Source organism: Brachionichthys hirsutus, chromosome 18 (genome assembly GCF_040956055.1).
Source record: "Brachionichthys hirsutus isolate HB-005 chromosome 18, CSIRO-AGI_Bhir_v1, whole genome shotgun sequence".
Taxonomy (NCBI): domain Eukaryota; kingdom Metazoa; phylum Chordata; class Actinopteri; order Lophiiformes; family Brachionichthyidae; genus Brachionichthys; species Brachionichthys hirsutus.
The window spans coordinates 9880905-9902311 of NC_090914.1; the positions used below are offsets into that span (position 1 = coordinate 9880905).

General features: G+C 51.6%; 2 protein-coding genes across 2 annotated transcripts in view; both read left to right on the top strand.

Annotated features, from left to right (window-relative positions):
• The first annotated feature begins 130 nt into the window (after positions 1-130).
• ppp2r3a (protein phosphatase 2, regulatory subunit B'', alpha) lies at positions 131-18595 on the top strand. Its single transcript, XM_068751635.1, has 13 exons — positions 131-273; positions 7066-10072; positions 15025-15291; positions 15367-15470; positions 15615-15717; positions 15918-15992; positions 16095-16338; positions 16576-16624; positions 16697-16786; positions 16857-17032; positions 17110-17228; positions 17309-17415; positions 17516-18595. The coding sequence occupies exons 2-13, from the start codon at positions 7619-7621 to the stop codon at positions 17610-17612; spliced, it is 3885 nt and encodes a 1294-aa protein (XP_068607736.1). The 5' UTR covers positions 131-273; positions 7066-7618; the 3' UTR covers positions 17613-18595.
• Positions 18596-20879: 2284 nt separating this feature from the next.
• fndc3ba (fibronectin type III domain containing 3Ba) overlaps positions 20880-21407 on the top strand; it is a 28378-nt gene continuing 27850 nt past the window's right edge. The window contains exon 1 of the mRNA XM_068751549.1: positions 20880-20996. The gene's annotated coding sequence lies outside the window, so the exon portion shown is untranslated. The remainder of the gene's footprint in view (positions 20997-21407) is intronic.

Below are 21407 nucleotides of genomic sequence, written 5' to 3' on the forward strand. Positions count from 1 at the left end.
AGTACTGGGAGTACCGGGAGTACCGGGAGCTGACCCGCCTGTCAGTCTCCCGGAGCCCCCGCCCCTCCTCTCTGATCGCTCCCCCCTAAGTTCTCCTCTCGGAGTCCGGTTCACTCTCTCCGTGGGCTGTCACACGCACGGACGCTCATGTTTCTGTGTCTGTCTGTCCGTGACCGCCTGCCGGTCCCGGTTACCGAGCAGCTGGTCGCTCTGCAGTCCGCGAGGCTCGTCGTGACGGAGTAACGGGAGGAGGAGGAGGAGGAGGAGGAGGAGGTGAGACATGGTGTCGACTCTTTTCTCCCTCCGCTCCTAACTTTACGCCGTTCATCCCGGCGGATGTTGGTCGGGCGACCAGGCGCGGGGTTTTCAACAAGCAGGGCGTGTTTACAAATTGCGCGTGTCTGCACGCGCATGCATGTGCGCGTGCGTGCCTCCACGTCGAGGTTCTGGAGAAGTTTTGAAGCGAACATATTTGAAGGGAGACCTGCTGACCCTTAGCGCTGCGTGAGTATGAGATATCCGGCGGTCCTTGAAGTATCCTCAGGTAACTCCATGTTGTCCGGAGGCTGTTTAAAACGAGAGTTGCGTTTGAGGAGTCTCAGTAAATCTGGAATCATCCGTCCGACAGAGAAGGGTTAAAGTTCCAGACTCCAGGTGGGTGCATTGTGACTGAATTATATTTTTAAATAGTTTAAAAAATAGTGTTTTGTTGCTGTATGTTGAGATAGATTTCATCAATTGGACATAAAATACTCACTAATTTACTCGCACTGAAGTTTCTGGTGTTTGTGGATAAATATTAATATTTCTGGAGCTGGTTTTGTCGTAACATTCCTGAACATGACCAAAAGGGCTAAGGCTAACACCTGAATGATGCCGTCATATTCTGGAGCATCCGTCTCGTCGTTCTGGATCCATCGACTGAATCCTTCGCAGCCCATCATGTCCTAAGGTTCATAGTGTGCTGGTGATGTTTACATGTTGTCCTCCGTGCATGGGCATCAGAAGATGAGTGCGTCTTCATAAAAAAAACAACAACAGTCCTGTTTCCGTGGTAACACGTGTCCATGTTCTCTGGACATGGTAGTGATGTGATGTCATAGTGTTGTCATGTCGACTGATGTGCTTTTCAGAATGAGGATCGGTTTATGTATTATTGACCACAGGTGTGTGTGTGTGTGTGTGTGTGTGTGTGTGTGTGTGTGTTTGCCCGGTGAGTCATGTGTTTGTGCGTGTTTGCTCTCTGGGGTTGTTCTCTGCCGGTCGGGACGTTTTCGGAGGTCGGATTGTATTTCTGAGGCCGGTGACGGGAACGAGCCGCTTCTCTGTGCTCGACGCTGACATGATGGATGCTTCGGGGGGGGGGGGGGCTGCTGTAACATGAGGAGCTAGCTGGGCCAGAGACCCGCCACCATTTTTAATGAATGAAATGACCTCACACATGGCTTCTGTGATGCAACAGCACAGATAAATATAAACCATTGTTACCAGAAGCGGTGCCAATGCGGATCGTTTACTTTGACTTTAAAATCAGGATCAAGCGACGGAACCGGATTAAAGACTAATGAGGACATTTGACTTGGACCCAAGTACCTGCAGGCTGACCGGAGCGGGCCTCTTCTGCACGTGATGAGTTAATACCGGCTCATTGAGTTGGTTGATTGTGTCGTGTCGTCCACACTGGCTCTTTGTCCGGACGCCACACACACACACACACGCATTCCTGCAGTCCCCTCGCCAAGGGAGAAATTAAAGAAACGAACACAACCATTCATAGTCATGGCCGTGCGGTTCCAGACCCGAACGTCTCTGCTGCTAAAAATATTTTACTGCCGTTTTTTAAGCTTTTATCCTCGCGGCTCCTTTTCGTTACAGCTGAGCTGCGGAGGCCTGATTTATTTAACGGCGCTGTCTGAGTTCGTAGCACCACAACGTGTAAATCTGCACACAAAACCTAAAACGTTGAGGTTAGAAAGATGGCAAGGGTGGCGTTCCAGACTTGTGCCAGCCTGGAGTCTATCCTGGGGTCTGTCCTGGGTCTGTCCTGGGGTACCAGGCTTTGTTGAGGTGTGGCCAGCAGCATTGCTAGCCTAACATCACATCATTTTTTTTTACTGCTGATTAAAGAAGCATTCGATGCTCCAAAATGCAGCACACAGCTGGTTACACGCGAGTTGGACCGTTTCAGTGTGTGAACCTGGACGGGCTTCCGTCGCCTGCGCTCACATCCTTGGCGTCGCAGCTCGTTTAATACGAACGGTTTGATGAAGCCGCTCAGAGAGGCCTCCCCCCGTCTGTCCCTTCTGAATGCGTCTTGATTAAAGAGCATTCGACTACAAACACAGCAACGTGCAGGCCACATAATTACCGGGTTTTATCCCATCCCAGTAGCGCCGGGATTAACCAGTCGTGTACTGCTGCATGCGGAGCTGCATTGTCTCATGAGAGACACTAGTCCAGTGAGGGCTCGCTGGAACCAGAGGAGCTGGTCCTGGTCGGATCCGGATGCTGGCTACACGCTGGTGATGGTTTAAAACCACTTTGTGCTTATCGGGGGAGCAGCTTTATCAGTTTCTAGTGGAGTTAATTTCTCCTCAAAGACATCAGAGGGTCTCTCTCGTCCTGATGGTTGTCCTCTCGTCAACCCGGAGCCTTAATCCCTCGCGGGGCGCCGTGTCCCTGGGATGAAGAGAGTTTGCTGGATCTCTTAAAAGATGGATGACTGATTCCTTTGAATACGTCCCAAGCGAAGCGTCGATCTCTGGACTTATCTTGACACAAATTCTTTGGGAAGACATTTTAATGAGGAGAATGTCGTGAGGCTGGTCTTTCGCCAGGGGGCGGAGCCACAGTTGACGCCTGGTTCCCACAGAGTCACTGACTCTAGCTTCGTTTACGCCAAATGCAGTTAGCAGCAAGTAGTGATTAGCAGCTTGACAGGAGCTATAGATTGGTTGAATTGAACCCTGTATGTGTGTGTGTGTGTGTGTTGCGAGGGTGTGTTAACCGTAAACACATGTGAGACTCATCAGTAACCCGACATGATGACTGTGGCGGCGCTCGTGTCGGTTCTGTGAAACTGTCTGGAAAATGTGGATTCAATGTCTGCTGGTGTGTGGAAACCGATTTAAATTTGCTGGCAGCAGCCGCCAGAGACGGACACACACACACATTTACAGGCAGGCCAGAGACGGACACACACACATTTAGAGGCAGGCCAGAGACGGACACACACACATTTAGAGGCAGGCCAGAGACGGACACACACACACATTTAGAGGCAGGCCAGAGACGGACACACACACACATTTAGAGGCAGGCCAGAGACGGACACACACATTTACAGGCAGGCCGGAGACGGACACACACACACATTTACAGGCAGGCCGGAGACGGACACACACACATTTACAGGCAGGCCGGAGAAGGACACACACACACATTTACAGGCAGGCCGGAGACGGACACACACACATTTAGAGGCAGGCCGGAGACGGACACACACACACATTTACAGGCAGGCCGGAGACGGACACACACACATTTACAGGCAGGCCAGAGAAGGACACACACACACATTTACAGGCAGGCCGGAGACGGACACACACACATTTAGAGGCAGGCCGGAGACGGACACACACACACATTTACAGGCAGGCCGGAGACGGACACACACACATTTACAGGCAGGCCAGAGAAGGACACACACACACATTTACAGGCAGGCCGGAGAAGGACACACACACACATTTACAGGCTTCGTGAGCCAATGCGGCACCTCAGCAGGTTACGACACGGAGTCACACCTGGAGGGGCCGAGGATGAAAACTTGCACTGATTTGTTGATTTATAACGCATAGATCACACTGTGTGTGCGTGTGTGTGTGTGTGTGTGTGTGTGTTCTGGTTTTACTTGACCTTCCATGTTCTGCTCATGTTCACATTTCTGTTTTGTTCCAGTTAGACCCTCCCAGTTTGCAGTGGGAGTGTCCTTCATTGTCCTGAGCCAGGTGTGTGTGTGTGTGTGTGTGTGTGTGTGTGTGTGTTCTCTATACATGCTGCTCTGAAAGCAGATGTCTTGTTTTCCTCAGCCTCTGGTGGTGGAAACAAAGGGAAGGTGTGTGTGTGTGCGTGTGTGTGTGTGTGTGTGTGTAAATGTGGGCGGATACTTTCCTTCCAGTCCAACATGACATCATCAACTCGGTTCTCCTTTGAAGCTTCACCTGTCAACAAACGTTGTGTGTGTGATGACAGCTGGGACGGGTACCCCCCCCCCCCCTCCAGCTCTTTGTTCAGTCCTGGTTTTACATTGTTGGAGTTTAATAATAAGTCTCTGATATATGATGTGTGCATCATGAAAGCAGAAGGACGGGGGGGGGGGGGGGCTTCCCCCCCACCTTCCTCATCCGGAAGGTGTAAACATGGATCGGATCAGGCTGTGAGTCACAAACTTGTACACGCAGATGAAAAGCCAGGCGGGTATTTGGACTGCACAGCGACGGAGGTCACAAACACAACTCCAGGGATAGACTCTAAACACTGGGGAAGGAAATAACCCGGTAACGGAGCCGGCGGCGAGGCAGCCACCGGACCCGTGCGCTTTCACGTCTAAACACACTGACGTGTTCAGCTCACTGGATTCCGGCGCCGACGAAGAAGCAGAGTCACCTCAACCTGTTATTTATTACCCTCGCCGAAGAGGAGGCGAGGGTATTGCAATTGGGTGCGTTTGTTTGTCTGTTTGTCTGTCCGAGCGCATAACTCAAAAACTAGTAACCCAATCGACTTGACATTTTTACACAAGCAAGGTTCTTTCCGTGGCTCGGTCCTCCCCGAGAATGGCGTTGATCCGGATCTGGATCCAGATTCTAGAATTATTTTTACATCTGGAATCGTGCCTCTGCTGTAAACTGTCACTTTAAGAGGGAGGGACACGAATGGCATGATGGGAAAAAGAGTCCAGAAGGAGTCTTGTAGTACGTTCCGGAGCAACAAGCTAGAGCAGGTTTGGCCCCTCTGATCCGGAAGCCCTGTTTACTGTCTCACAAGATCCAATAGTCTTTTGGAGGCGAGGGTCTGCAATCTCTGATTGTCGTTTTCTAGTTTCTCATATGAGTTCCGCCGGGTTCTGAGGTTCTCGGGTGGGACACCTCGGTGAGGGTCCGGTTTGATGAGTTGAGTTTTTTGGAACGTTGAGCCGTTTGGGTCTGGGACTGATATGTTAACGATGTCATAGGAGAAGAATGCATTTTCCCCCACAGTCGTTATTCTGCTGCAAAGATCTTCATCTGTTTCTAAGTCTGTTTTGTGCAGAACATGTTTATGTTGTTGTGTATGTGATATATGTGTATATAAATAAACAAACACCTGGCCTCTGTAGCCTTCAATCTCCAAATGGAGGCTACGTTAGCCGCTACAAGCATTGATCTGACCAATGCTTTGATTGGACCTTCTGAAGGAGAAAACGTATCCCCAGACTCTGGAGAGACCGCAGGGATCGACAAGGAACTAAAGGCCTCAGTCCATCCGTCCGTCTGTCCACCCGTCATCCATTTTTCTTACTGCCGTTCATCCTTAGAGGCTAGAAAAGGTTTTTCTCTCTCTGTAGAATCAGAACAAACCTGACGCGTCCGTAAATCATTAGGAGAGTCAGATATCGTCTCTGAACCGTCGCCAGTGGGAGTTCTGGCTCGGGTTTAGACGTCTGGTTTGGATTGCAGCTCGCTGCTAGTCTCCATGTTGGATGAAGCGAGGGTGGTTTTACAATCCAGACCTCCAGAAACCCAAAGCGCTCCCCAACAAAGACCGACGGCTGCTCCAGCTGTGTTTGGATTTATCTCCGTGTAGTTTTGTTTTTACGAGGCTGTAAAGAAGGAGTTGGGACCGATCCCGCATTCACAGAAGAAGAAACGCTGAAGCTCCTTAGAGTGTGGATGTTTTTCCTCCATTTTTCTCGTTGACACGGACCTGACGGTGCCGGACCGGTCTCAGTGGAGCTTCTCCACCTTCGGAGATCTATGGAAAGAACCATAGATTATGGATCTACACTTGATGGGATGATGCTGATGGATGATACCAATGTGATGCAGATTCAAGGGGCTTGTTTCCACGATCACATGATGTGGATCAGCCTATCAGAGGCTGGGTAGGGCTTTTAGCGGCTGCTATACCGGACCCTCACCATCCTGTTTCTTCATAAAATGCCTCCCCCCCCCCCCCCTTCACTGTGCTCCCATTAACACGCGTTGAAATGCATCATGGGCATGTCTTCCTGGACACGGGGCTCAAACGTCCTTCCAGCGGCTGGAGGCGGACCTTCCTACTGAAGGTCGGGGTGAAGTAAAGACTTTGTTGTTTGAGGAGGAGCAGGAGGGAGACGTCCGGTCGGTCTGCAGACTGGTGTTCATGAAATCCCAGAGCAGGTTTGGGGTCGTTTTGTCTGGTTTTAGCTTTGATAATGGCCGCGGGTTGCAGGAATGGTGACATCAAGTTGTCTTTTTATCTGATTCGCTCTGGTCGTCCGGGAGAAACTCGCCACTGCATCACAGGTGTGTCTGTTCACTGCTGAATCGTGTGTGTGTGTGTGTGTGTGTGTGTGTGTGTGTGTGAACGCGCTTCACTGTCGGAAGCCTTTTGTTCACAAGCGTATCGATGTTAATCTTGAGTTTTGGAGGAAGTGACATCAGAAGAAGAGAGGACTGTCCTGATTGGTTGTTTATCCAGGTGTTTTGTTTCTTCTTGTGTGATTTGGATAGAATTGAATAGAAAGTAATGAAAGTGTCTTTATTCCCTTTATTGACGGCTGAATGTTGCAGCGTCTGAATGCGACAGGTGTTTCCTCTGATTGGCTGGCGATTTGTCAGCAAGGTTAAAGAGGCCTCTTGGTGGCTGTGTGGTGACGAGTGGGTGAGTCACATCCCCCCCCTCTGGATGATGGCTGGAGGTTTTAATGCGACACTTGATCTGTTGATAACCTCCTTAATGATTCACTTTCTCCTGTTTTGTTTTCCTTTCTCCTCTTCCTCATTCTCTCTCTTCCGCCCCCCCCTCTCTGCTGACTCACAGGTGGCGTATTCCCGTCAGAAACACGCTCATCTCCTGACATGGCTAACGGCAGGGGGTTGACGGGGTGAGGGAGATTCCGAGAGTTGGTTTGGCCGTCTGTGTGGGTTCCTGCTATTCCGCAGCTGCGTTGGAATCAGTGAAGGTTCTCAGCTTCGTCTGGACGCCACAGCGAGGACGAGCCTCGGCTGGGGCGATGTTCAAGCCTTGCTGGCCCCAGACCCGGGCCTGGGGGCTGCTCTTCTGTCATCTTCCTCCACAGCTGTGATTTGCGGCTAATGAGCTGCTGCAGGAGAGGAAACGGAGACGCAGCCCGTGGAGAGGAGGAACGTTCCAGCTGTTATTAGGAGGCCCGGAGAGGAATGCTTCCGGATACCGACTTGTTTTTCTTCACACGTTCATTTTATTTTTGGAAGCATGATTTCTCGACAGTTTTTTTTCCCCTTAGTTGAGGGAATTTCAACGAAACCCTTAAAGGTTGTATTGTTTCATTGAGTTTGCTTCACAGTTTCACATTTTGAACCTTTTCTTTATGTGCTGAATCACGCTGGTCGTCATGGCAGCAGCCTATCGTGTGGTGGTGAGCAGCGTGAGTTACTACAACAGCGTGGTCGTGGACCGGCGCGCTCGCTCCCACGCGGTGCACTACTGCTCGGGACCATGTGGGGCGCTGTCCCTGGGGCTGGACTGCACCGTCGCACACTGCGGCACGTGCTCCGAGCTGTTGGTTGCACCTGACCCGTCTTACATTGACCCAAACAGCATAGACTCCCGTAACATGATCACTCAGCAACTTCCTAACCTTGGTAAAATTAGTGTTACCATGGATACCAGTTGTAACGGTGGTGCAGAGAGAGCAAACAGCAGTGGCAACTTGTCTTTTGGGGAGGACAGCCCCATGTGGCGGGGTAAAAGAACCCCCAGTGTTGGCGGATCGACGGGGAACCTGAGCTCCTCGGGTAGCCTGAAGGACATTACCGAGGAGGCCATCAACCTGGCCAGCGGTAAGCTCAAGGAATTTTCTTTCGACAAGCTCCGCCTCTCCTCATCAAGCCATGTCACCTTCCGGAAAGGTCGTAAAGTCCGCCCGGACTCCTTTAGCCGTCGATCCACTGACCTGGAGATGATCTACGGCCACCTGAGCTCCCACAGCACCTCGAATGGAATGACTAACGGCTTAACGAACGGAGCGGCTGCAGCCGCTGATGAGAACCTGCCGCCGTTTGTACCGGGGAGAGGCCTGGAGGAGGTGAGGCCAAAGGGAAGCCACTTATCGGCCATCACCAAAGCAGCTGGGGGCTCGTCCGGCGTTGGGTCTTTGGACCAAAGTCTTAACTCGGTGGCCTCGTTGTACCTCAACACCCTGGGAGAGGAGAACCTGATTGCCCGCTTGCTGGAGAAGACGAGAGCGGAGGCGGGCCCTGGTGGCGCAGGCGGGGAGGACATCCGAGCGTGCCTCGACATCCTCCTTAAGTGTTCCGAAGACCTGAAGAAATGCACTGACATCATCAAGCAATGCATCAGAAGCAAAGCTGGCGGCGGTCCGGAGGGGGGAGGTGCCAGTCCCGACAGCATGTATCGGGCGGTGATGAGCCGACTCGGCTCCTATCTGAAGAGACTTCCGCTGGAGCTGGAGGGAATTGGAAGTTTGGGGGGGAGTGGGCACAACGATCTCGCCGAGCTGGTCAACACTCTCCACTCCATCCAGCCGGGGCCCTTCTCGCTCATATTTGGCAACGAACAGCCTCCTCGATATGAGGACGTGGTCCGGTCACCCCCGATCCCAAAGACTGGACCTCATTCTGCTTCTCCCTCCTCTGTCCTGTCTTCATCTTCATCTACCAAACCAGTCCAAAGCTGCCCACCCAGAGCCATTCCACCAATCAGCGGACAGCAACATCCACAGCCTGTCTCGCAACACGCCCTCTCTGCCGCATCCAGATCCTCCCCAGCACAGACCCCTGTTCCTCTTCGTGCCTCTCCGACCCCGCCCTACACGCACACTCCTCCAGCGTCCCCCATGGAGGCACTGTACATTGAGGAGGAAGAAGCAGATTTGGACAAGATGTCGGAACAAATCTCACAACACACTCCGAGCAGAGAGGTGAAAACAACCCAGAACAGAAACGGGACCACATCGGGTCAACACACGTCTACTCCTCATATCCTCCAGAACTCTAACTTTACGTCACACACCACCACCCAGCCTTCCTCATCCCACAGGAATGACGACATTGACAAGCTGCTGATGGACCTGGAGAATCTGTCTCAGAGCATGAGCCACCCCAGAAACAACGAGCCTCCGCTTCCAGCCAAAACCAGGAAGAGAGACGGAGCACAGAGAATCGCTTTCGGTGATCCCAAAGTGACACAACTCCAATGCCATAGACCAGACGGCCAGCTGGCCATGAATGGTTCCAGGATTCCCCAGAGTGCTCCTCGGGTGGGGGAGGAAGAAGACGGGGTGCTGCTGCTGAGGATCCTGGAGAGCATTGAGAGTTTTGCCCAGGAGCTGGTGGACTCCGGGGCTGGGAGCACGGGGAGCGCCGAGAAGAACAGCGGGAAGGAGCGAGAGGTGATGAGGCTCCTGCAGGACACTCTGGCCTCCACTGGGAGGACTGACACCCCTCTGGAGATCCTGAACTCCACAGATGTTCCCTCGACTCCACCCATAGATGCAGCCCCAGCTATACCGCCCAAACACTCCCTGGCAGAGTCCCCTGCAGGATCGGAAGCTGAGTGCAATGCTACATCTGAACCGGCACAACCTGCACCCAAACCTCCTCTTGCACCTGGACCTCCAGCCGAAACTACAGATGGAGAATTCTCTACAGACGAGGCTGATCCGGAGTCGGTCCCCGCCTCTGTAACCCATCTCAGCTTGAGCTCTTCCTCGCGCTCAGCCGAACCTTCTCCTGCCGCTCCCGTCGTCATCCCGGCTGTGGAGACGGCATCCGGAAGAGACACCGGATCGACCCTCCTCATCCGGCAGATTCCAGAAGTGATCAGAGTAAGTGAGACGCACCGTAAAGGTGACAGACACAAGCTACTCTGCAGCCAGAGGTCCAATATCGATCAGGTTCGATTCACGCCACACATATCACGTCTCTGAGTCCGGCGTTCTCCAGCCCGGCCGCCCGCTGTAGTTTTAAACTGTTTCTGGCCAGAGGACATGTTTTCCTTTTTCGTTTCATGCTTTTGAAGAATTATAATGCAGTCGCATCGATTCTGAACGTTGCCGTTGCCATAGTGATGGGCCAACAGTGTGAGAAACTGGTGCTGAAGCAGTAGTGGTTATCTTTAGAGGGCCACAGCTCGCCGTGCATCGCGTGAATACCACAGACAAAGAGCACAGTTCGTGTATTGTTGCAGACATGCTAACATTAGCAGCAGGACTGCTACGGAGTAAATGTCACTCGGGACCTTCAGGTGTCGGATCTACCGAAACCAAGAAAGCCTTCCTGTTCTTACTTTGTACTGGATCTCCTGGTTCCGTGTGGATTATTCCAGTTATGTTCTCCTCTGGTGTTCTTTAATGTGGGAACATGTGTCGTGGCCTGATGGATCTGTTGGAGGCGTGTCCTCTCCCATCGACCCTCGCTGGTTGTTTGTTTACTGCGTAACCTGACACCTGGAGGACAATGTAGAACGCCTATTTATAAGGTTACCATGGCAGCTACAGGTGCATCTGAGCTCGTCGTCCCTCCATCCTTCCCTTCTTCTCTTCCCCTGCATCTCTTCTTTCACTCCTCCTCTCTTCCTCTTTCACCTGCGGTCATCCAGCGTTGACCGCCGCTGCCTCTTGCCGCCCCGTGATTGGCCGCTGTGTTATTTTGGGAGAGGGGAGTAACTGTTGTTGCTGTGTGGAGGGACCCAGTGAGTGGTGCTGATTGGTGGGGCGTGGTGTGGGTGTCTATTGGCACGGCGAGTGTTAACGGCGTCATTACCCCCCCCCCCCCCCCCCACATGGCGAGGTGTGAGGAAGCCTAAATCTGTCCACCACCATTACAACTGTATCCTGCTAACAGACGCTCTGTCGCCACTGTGTGTGCGTGTGTGTGTGTGTGTGTGTGTGTGTGTGTGTGTGTGTGTGTGTGCGTGCGTGTGTGTGTGGGATTCACAGCTGCGTTTCGGAATAGCTCCCTGACACTCAACGCTCTGGGAATTATGCTAATATCCGTCAGCAGCAGCCCCGCCTTCTGCCTCAACGGCACATTTAGCTGTCAATCAAGCTATAACAAGGTCCGCCCCCTCACACATCGTCCCACAAATACCTTCATTCTATTGCAAACAATGAGTCGCACCCACCTCGTAGCCATGTGACCCTTTCGGCTTCCTGTTTACTGCAGCAGCAACGGTCGGTAGCATCCTGTCATAAGATCGTTCGATTGGAGGGTGAGAGAAGCCCCGCCTAGTTAGCTTCCAACTGCTACCAGCTGCTGGTTGTGGGTTGCACACAACAAAACATCACAGTCCCCTCCTGTCCCGCTACCTCACCGACTCATTTGCTGACCCGAACAGAATCTTAAACGACCTCCGCAGCCATCAAAGGGGGCGGACCTGGTTCCTGGTTCTGTTCTATTTGACATCCGCATATCAAATGTGAGTGACTGGACTCGGTCCGTCTTCACCTGTCACAGCTGACCGTTAACCTGAATGCTGCGTTCAGAGTCCATGGGAACATTCAGCGTTTCTCCAGCAGGCCACGCCCCCTCTCTTGTGGTTTTTTGGGGAAATATTAGACGAGATATTTGAGAGCACCTAAATCTGAGCTGTGTTTGTGCGTCAGCTGATGGTGACATGAGTTACAGATGCTGCTGTCCTGACGGCTTCATTAACCCCGAGTGTTTTTACCAACATGTTGCTAAGCTAAAAGCTAGCTTACAGCTGCAGTTCAGGACAGGGTTTGTCCCAGGAAAGATGCTTTACCGGTAGGAATAACCGTGTTGTGTCTCATGTCTGTCGCCCTGCTGGAGGGTTTTAGTAAAGTTTTCTTTTTCTTTATATGGCATTAGTTGGACCCCCCCCCCCCCCCCCCAACTGAAAACCTGCTAGGACTCCACCCCACCAAGAGAATGACATCATTCCTCTGCTTCTTCCACAGGAAATAAGGTCACAGTAGGAACCTCAGCCAAAAACATACAATGACTCCCATACTGGGCCTGCGTGTCAGGCTTTCCTGTACAGACCAGTTCAGAGCAGGCCAGTTTAGATCAGAGCAGACCGGTTTAGATCAGACCGGCTTAGATCAGAGCAGACCGGTTTAGATCAGAGCAGACCGGTTCAGATCAGAGCAGACCGGTTCAGATCAGAGCAGACCGGTTCAGATCAGAGCAGACCGGTTTAGATCAGAGCAAACCGGTTTAGATCAGAGCAGACCGGTTTAGATCAGAGCAGACCGGTTCAGATCAGAGCAGACCGGTTCAGATCAGAGCAGACCGGTTCAGATCAGAGCAGACCGGTTCAGATCAGAGCAGACCGGTTCAGATCAGAGCAGACCGGTTCAGATCAGAGCAGACCGGTTCAGATCAGAGCAGACCGGTTTAGATCAGAGCAGACCGGTTTAGATCAGAGCAGACCGGTTCAGATCAGAGCAGACCGGTTCAGATCAGAGCAGACCGGTTTAGATCAGAGCAGACCGGTTTAGATCAGAGCAGACCGGTTTAGATCAGAGCAGACCGGTTTAGATCAGAGCAGACCGGTTCAGTTCAGAGCAGACCGGTTCAGTTCAGAGCAGACCGGTTCAGTTCAGAGCAGACCGGTTTAGATCAGAGCAGACCGGTTTAGATCAGAGCAGACCGGTTCAGTTCAGAGCAGACTGGTTTAGATCAGAGCAGACCGGTTCAGATCAGAGCAGACCGGTTCAGTTCAGAGCAGACCGGTTTAGATCAGAGCAGACCGGTTTAGATCAGAGCAGACCGGTTTAGATCAGAGCAGACCGGTTTAGATCAGAGCAGACCGGTTCAGTTCAGAGCAGACCGGTTCAGTTCAGAGCAGACCGGTTTAGATCAGAGCAGACCGGTTTAGATCAGAGCAGACCGGTTTAGATCAGAGCAGTCCGGTTCAGTTCAGAGCAGACCGGTTCAGTTCAGAGCAGACCGGTTCAGATCAGAGCAGACCGGTTTAGATCAGAGCAGACCAGTTCAGTACACTGCTATTCATAATTACGTCACTCTCTGGGTCTCCCACAGTGTTGCCATGGAAACAATAACATGTTTATCAGTGATCTCATTGGCTGAGGGACTTCCCTCCCAGTGATGACTGTTCTTCAAAGAGACTTGGAGGAGTTCAAACATCAAGGTCTGGATCGCCCCTCCCTTCTTTGTTGAGCTCCCTTTCTCTGCTTCCACGTTCAGAAACGTGATGCTGACTCGAAGGCACGTCGTCATAATGCTGAATCCTGCTCCCGTTACGTCAGGATGGATGGATGGAGGGATAAGATGGGTGGATGAGCCCCCATACATAGGTCTCTGCTGCCCCCTAGTGACGCACTGGCAGTCAGAGATCTGTTCTGTCATTGGCTGCCTAAAGTCATGGAGGTGTACTCCGAGCTCGGCATTGATTGAATATGAGCTGATGATTGGCTGATGCACGCGCGCGCACACACACACACACACTCTCACTCTCTCTCTCTCTCTCTGTCCACAGTGTGTAAAATGATCAGTTTAAATATAGAAACTGATTTCATGTTTATTTCTGTCTCAGGCACCGGGTAGAACTTTCTCACACACACACACATAGCAAGCATGTTTAAAAATATCATTGAGTCACGTTCTGATCGGGTCATCAATGTCATTGATCTAGATTTTCTCCATTTTGATCGAATATAGTCTGCTTTAATTCTTAATCTGTAACTAATGTAAACATCACTTAAATTCTCACATGACCGGAGCCCCCCCCCCAAACCTTTATGGGGCCCTGAGCTGAATTGGATCTGGAGCCGCTCTGACGCTAGAGGGCACCACAGGACAGATGGTGGGGGCAGTGGATTCTCATACTCATTCACCGGGGGGGGTCCATCCTAAATGTTAGTTCAAGGACTGAATCGGGTCATGAAACCAGACCGCACCCCCCCCCCCCCCCTCCACGGGTCAGCCAGTTTGTGTGTGTGTGTGTGTGTGTTGTCAGGCCCGTGGCTCATGTTTCAGTTTGTCAGAGCAGCAGCTGGCACCAGAGACCACCGTCCACCGGGGGGGGGACGTCAGAGCTCCTGTCGCCCACAGAGGAGGCTCACGCTGGGGCTGAGGGCGCAGGGCCCGTCCTGGTACCGTGGTTCTGGGTGATCGGTCACACGTGTGGCGTTCCGGCCGCTGTCTCACTTGGGCCGTCCGATTGGTTACTGGATAGCTGAGTTCTTTTGCTGGTTTCCGTCACCGTGTCAGTAGCCGCACCGGCGGCTTCTTCTGGGGAGGGGTTTTGCTGTCTCAGCCCCCCCCCCCCCCCCCACCATGATGATCAAGGAGACGTCGTTACGCCGGGACCCTGACCTGAGGGGGGAGCTGGCCTTCCTGGCCAGGGGGTGTGACTTTGTCCTCCCGTCTCATTTCAAGAAGAGGCTGAAGTCCTTGCAGCAGCAGCAGCAGGTCAGTCGGGTCAGGACCAGCCAGGATCCTCTAGTCCCAAGCTGAATGTGATCCAGGCTGTGACATGTCTGGACAGGGGGGGGGGGATCCCAGCTGGGTATTAATAGAGCAGGAGCAGGAGTAGAGTGATAGAGCAGAGAGGGAGGGGCGAGGCCCTCCAGCAAGCTGACAAACCTCTTCCTGCCCAGGAGCCTTCAGCCAATCATTAATTACGACGGGCCGGGCCATGGTGTGAGCGTTGATCACCTCTAACGGACCAATGAGGAGCTTCGGTTCCTCTGTTCCGTGACGTTTCGGTCAGACTGAAAGCATTCAGACGTTATTAATGCAGGTGATTTTGGAGATAAAAACCTTTTTGATCCTGTTCCTCCCTTTTCAGGTTCAGTCCAAACCAGAGAAGAAGCCAGACACACCTCCACCCTCCCCAGCTCCTCCCACGCCGCGTTCACCCAGTCCTCCCCCGGCTCCCCTCGTAGTCATCCCTCCTCCGCCTGCCATCAACATTCCCAGGTTCTACTACCCCTGTGGGCTTCCCGCCCTGGGCGCCGTGGCCAACCACGATGCAGCCATCGCTGCTATCGAGGCGGCGTTCGCAGAATTTGAGGAGGAGAAGGCCGACATCTACGAGATGGGAAAGATAGCGAAGGTTGGACCAGACGCCTCGTTTCATTGTTCCGTCATTAGCCCAAGCGAACGCTAACACTTGTGCGCTTCTGCTCAGGCGTGCGGGTGCCCGTTGTACTGGAAGGGCCCCATGTTTTACTCAGCGGGCGGAGAGAGGACGGGCTTCGTCTCCGTACATGCCTTCATCGCCACCTGGAGGAAGTAAGGCGCATGTTCAGCTACGGCCGAGGCGAACTTATACTAGTTAGACAGATTCTATCGACAAACATCGGCACGCGTGAGGACATCAGTACCTTCGCTCTTTATTTATGATGTCACAGCCTCCTCTTACTCGCCTTGTTTCAGGTTGTTGCACAGTTGCCATGACGACTCCTCCCGGTTTGTCTTCCTTTTGGCTAAACCCGGCTGCAGCTACCTGGAGCAGGAGGACTTAATTCCTCTCCTCCAGGTGGGTCAAACCATTTTTCTTTTACAAATGTTGGTACTTGTACTGTACTTGAGTATTTTGTTTTTGATATCAAATGAACTGTGTTGAACATTTAATCCAGTGTTTAAATAAATGCATGAGTCATAACAACATGATGATGTCATAATATAAGATTTTATTTTCCCACTAATGTGTGTCTGTTTCTTCCTGTGTGTGTTCAGGACATCGTAGACACACACCCTGGACTGACTTTCCTGAAGGATGCGCCTGAGTTTCATTCGCGCTACATCACCACGGTAACCAGTAGAAACACACCATGTTTGTTGCTAACTTTCCTCTGCAGAAAACAGGAAGTATACGGCATAGGGTTGAAGTATTTGGATCTTCTGGTATTCCAGGTGATCCAGCGGATATTTTACGTGGTGAACCGTTCGTGGACGGGTCGCGTCACCATGATGGAGCTGCGGCGCAGTAATTTCCTGCAGACGTTAGCCCTACTGGAAGAGGAGGATGACATCAACCAGATCACGGACTACTTCTCCTACGAACACTTTTACGTCATCTACTGCAGGTTCTGGGAGCTGGACACCGACCACGACCTCTACATCGACCCCAAAGACCTGGCCCAGTACAACGACCACGGTAATGGGGACGCAGGCTCTCGGATGAAGATCCGCGGGTTTATTCTGTAGAATAAGCCTCCCCCGAGTGAAGTCCATTTTGGATTTTGCATCAGAAACATTTCAGATTTTTCACATCCAGAATATCCCGACTGCTTTTCATGGGCTGAACCCATCGAAAGGCCTCGTGTGAAATCACCATGGTTACGACCGCTTAGCGCTGTTGACGGGTGGGTTTGTTTCTCTCGTCCTCTGACAGCGTCCTCCAGCAGAATCATCCAGAGCCTGTTTTCGGGGGCCGTCACTCGGTAAGTGGAGACACTGACACAGCTGATTACTTCACCGTACCGCCGGTGCTGAGGGTGAATAACTGTCTCCAGGGGCAACGCCGTGCAGAGGGAAGGCAGGATGAGCTACGCTGAGTTCGTCTGGTTCCTCATATCCGAAGAAGACAAAAAGAATCCCACCAGGTAGCGCCGAGTCCCTCGGGTCAGCCTCTGTGTCTTCATCCAGATTTATTCATGTGCGGTTCTCCTCCAGTATAGAGTACTGGTTCCGCTGCATGGACACGGACGGCGACGGCGTGCTGTCCATGTTTGAGCTGGAGTATTTCTATGAGGAGCAATGTGAGAGGATGGAAAGGATGGGCATCGAACCCCTGCCCTTCCAGGATTTACTTTGCCAGATGCTGGACCTGGTCAAACCCGAGAATCAGGGTGGGTGCCGTCTCCCCTCGTTGGGGTCTTTGTTGTTTTGCTAACTGAAGTTAACCGATAATTATGTTTGTTTGCAGGTAAGATAACGCTCGGCGATCTGAAGCGATGTCGGATGGCTCACATATTCTTTGACACCTTCTTCAATCTGGAGAAATACCTGGACCACGAGCAGCGGGACCCGTTCGCAGTGCAAAAGGTGTGACCTTTTGACCACGATGAGGCGCACAGCCACATTTCATCACAGCTCTATTTCATGTTTTTTTTTTTTTCTTGCAGGACGTCGACAGCGACGGTCCGGAGCCGTCTGATTGGGATAAATACGCCTCTGAGGAGTACGAGATCCTGGTGGCAGAGGAAACGGCAAATGACCAGCTACATGACGGGTAGACAGACGGACACGCCCACCTCCGAATCATCTTAATTCACCTCTTCTGGTGGACGCTATCTGTTCTACAGGTAACCAGATGTGTCCTGTGTTCTCAGGTCGTTCGATGATGACTATGAGTCAGAGGAGCTGCAGCTTCCAGCAGAAATTGGGACTCAAATGGAGAAATTCGTTGTATCAGATCTGACAGCATGATGCAGGGGAAACAAAAGAATACAGAGATTCTCCTCAGAACTAATTTCATGTGTGTGAGAGACCCTAAAGCAACACTGATGAGTGTCTGGTGCAATAACGGAGTCCGTCCCTCCAGCTTCGGGAGAAAAGAAGAAGACGAGCCGATGAAGAATCCTGCTAGAAGACAATCACCCGAGTCCTCTGTCTCTGCATTGAGGGTTGACGGACGATCACATAGCTCGAGATAATCAATGACACGACTGTCAAACTCAAAGAGCAGCTCGAGTCTCTTCAGGGTGAAACGGCACCCCCTTGAGGCCAGCCTGAGCTGCTGCCGTGAACAATCTGTCTTAACCAGCCAGTCGTTTATTAAAGTGTCCGGGTCTCAGTGGGAGGCACACACACATCCAACTCTCTGGTAGAGTCGGCCACACGGCGATCGTCTCGCTGCTCTGTTTCTGCAGCGGTTTATTTCTGTCGCTAAAAGGGTCAGTTCGTACAAACTCGGCCCAAAGGTCAATGTTTACACTGTATTAATGTAACTAGAACGCAATACGAAACTGTTGGAGCCGTTTTAACTGAGGATGCTTGTTCCTCCGGGCAGTGAGAATTTGTATTATTATTAACGGACAAAGATTTAAACACATTTCATCTACCTTTTACTTTATTGATCTTCATTAATCTCACAGCAAATTAAATTCCACTTATGAGCTGTAGCTTAAGGCGGGCCGATCGCTAAAGGCCGACGGACGCTGTTAGCATTTTTACATGCAAGCATCACGTGTCGAGGTGATGTCTTCGTGCCGCTCTCACTGGGACAGGTGTACCACTGGACCTCACTGATAGACTGCAATGTGTAGCTCATCATGGTCGTTGCCATGGAGACCTTGCTTTCACAGCTGATAAACATTTGCCTGATTGTATTAAAACATCATACTCTAATATTAACTAGCCTTTATAAATGTAGCAGCTTATATTTTTGGATGATTTCTGTGTCTATGTGAGGTGCCACTGTGTGGCTCTGTATTGGGGGGGGGGGGGGTAACTTATGTCAGACGTGTGTGTGTGGTAGCAGGACTTTGGGGGGGGTGCCTCTAGGACTGATCTGACTGGTTATCATGGAGACAGTGTTAGAAGAGTCATGCAAGACTTTTATTTTGAAACTGCATGTCTACCGTGAGAAGATTTTAAATTTGCGTGTACAAATCCCAATGTTTTATTTTAACAGCGTGGTTTTATTTCCTTCTCTTTCTTTTCTCCTTTTATTTCTTCATTCATGTCCGTCCATTCTTCTTCCCCCCCCCCCTTCCCTTATTGCTATATTTTTGTTGCTTTTGTCTTCAGTTTTAAATAAAGACATTTTAAAATGATTCATTCCTGTAGTTCTCTTTGGTCTCTCTCTCTCTCTGCTGGGACTGGTGTTGGTACCAGACATCCAATGACGACCGAGCCTCATCTTCATCACAGATGGAGACGCCAGAGCCCCCACCCTGATTCATGTAGGGGGGGGTTCATCGGCATCAGCATCTCCTCCAGACATACCGCTGATCCAGAAGGTCCATTTTGGATTAATGGCTCCACAGAACAGTATCCCAATCCTTCATGGCCTGATCTGGATGTTTCTGAGATTTGAATCTGACTCTGATTCTAAATGTGATCAATAAGGGCTTGAATTACTTTGCCTCCACCTGTAGACCCGGTTTCCTTCAGTGAGCGAGAGACAGACAGGGAGACATGTCTGCTCTTGTTGCTGAGGCCTTTGGGTCGAATGCTTTGAACTTACGATGACTCAAATTCCTTCCTCACATCTACAGGAGGAAGTGAGACACACAGACACACACCCGTTATCACCTGGTGTCTCCAACATATGCATACACACACACGCTCACGCAGACACAACGTAAATACATGCATAAACACACACATGCCTGTGAGAGTGCAGTGAGGGCATAATTAACATCCAGAAAGCCACAGCAAGGGCAGGCAGCGAAGCCACGATCCCGCTTTCTCCTCGCATCTTGTGTGGAAGCATTCCAGCTTTCCTCTTCAAAGAGCTGGGAGTGATTACAGGGAGGGATCCTTTAACCGCCTCAGACTGGGACCGGGGAGAGAAAGCAGCTGGGTGAACATCTGGCTCAGCCGGAGGAAGCATCACATCTGATCTACGAACAATAGGTTCACACGCTCAGACACAGCAGAGACTTAAACGTTCCTGCTGAACCAACGGCTCCGGCTGTTTCACTGTGTGAACCTGGACTGTGTGTGGAACCGTCATTGACATCGGATCCTTTCCTGAGCATTCAGGTCCATCATGCTTCATGGAAGCTTGAGGATCAAAGGTTTTTTTTCTTGAGGATCAAACGTTTTTGTTCTTTGTTCTGGATGTTGGGGGCGGGGGTTCCTCAGGTATGGTTGGCAGCCTTGTTGGGGGGGGGTAAAATGGCCCTGGTCTCGAACCCCACTACGGGAGTGAAATGGAGCAGGGGTAGCAGGGTAGACCCAGGGCACACCTGGGCGGAGTGGAGTGGATCGGTCCAGTTCACTCCGCCCAGGTAAGGCCCCAGGTCTACCCTGCTACCTCTGCTCCACCCCACTCCCACAGCGGGACTCGATCCCAGCGCCACCAGTGCTACCAACACACCAACGTGTTGGTGAGGAAACCTGAGGCGTTACCAAAGTCATACCCGTGACCAGGTGACTGACAGGCCCCGCCTCCCGGCAGTCAGCTGGTGCGTGGCAGCTGAGTCCGCCTCTAGAAACGTGAATCCATGTTTATACCGTGAGCGCGCAGATTTACGCATGAGATCTTTGTTTTCTCATATGACGGAACTAAACTGTCTTGGTACTTAAATTAGGAGCACAAACCTTTGATCCGTTCTGAATAGTTTCAGTTATCATTTTTATTTTTTGCAGAATATTACAGAAGCGCAATCAAAATAAAAACAATCACTAGATGCACTTTTTCTTTTGCGTAAAAGTAAACTGAAGACACAAAACGCCTTCAAATACTGAGGCTGCATTTTTATTTCGTTTCTGACATTCTGTAAATGACAGTAAATAAAATGCCTTGGATGAGGTCACGTCTTGTGATATTAGTTTTGCTGCTGCTAACACACACCTGCTCAGAGGGGATCTCGCCCGGGGGGGGGGTAATTTAAAAGCTAATCAATAACTGATAATCGCGCTCCAGCTGATCGCGCGCACCGTGCTTTGTGTGTTTCCCCGTGCGTTGGCCGGTATTACGGTAAAAGGGCGGGCTCTGGCCCACATGTGCCGAGCGTTTTGATTGACATGGCGGAGTCTGGCAGTCCGCGTCGCGCCGCTCCAGCAGACAGTCGGGACACTCCGAGTCCGGGACTAAAGACGCGCCGGTCGTCCGCTCGAGGATCGTTTCATTCCAGCTGGGTGAGTCCGCGTCTCAGACGGTTCTACGGTCCCGGGGAAAAAGTTTTGGTGCGTGGACGTGTGCGTGAGAAAGGGTGAGAGAGTTTGGAGCGCTGACGCCGGCAGTCTGGGCCATTTGGCGAGCGCAAAGGAAAAAGGAAAAAGAGCGCAGGGGAGTGGGAGGAGGGGGGCAGAAAGTTTTCATGGATTTTCTACTTGGGTTTAGCAGAAAATAGGGCTATGATGACGTCATCGGTTCTCCGCTGTTGTTGTTGAAGAACGCGCCTTTGCGTCGGAGGAGTTGATGGAGACGCAACAGGAGAAAATGGGTCTGCAAAATCAGCGCAGTTGTTTCTGCCACTTTTATTCTGGGAAGAGCGTGCGTGTGTGTGTGCGTGTGCCGTCGCTGCTTCAAATCAGGAAATGAGAAGT

Bases quoted from the DNA above. Each gene is read 5' to 3' on its own strand.
- ppp2r3a (XM_068751635.1), top strand. From the start codon at position 7,619: ATGGCAGCAGCCTATCGTGTGGTGGTGAGCAGCGTGAGTTACTACAAC. The intron at 16,339-16,575 runs GTAATGGGGACG...GTCCTCTGACAG, and splicing joins GGCCCAGTACAACGACCACG to CGTCCTCCAGCAGAATCATC. The intron at 17,416-17,515 runs GTAGACAGACGG...CTGTGTTCTCAG, and splicing joins AATGACCAGCTACATGACGG to GTCGTTCGATGATGACTATG.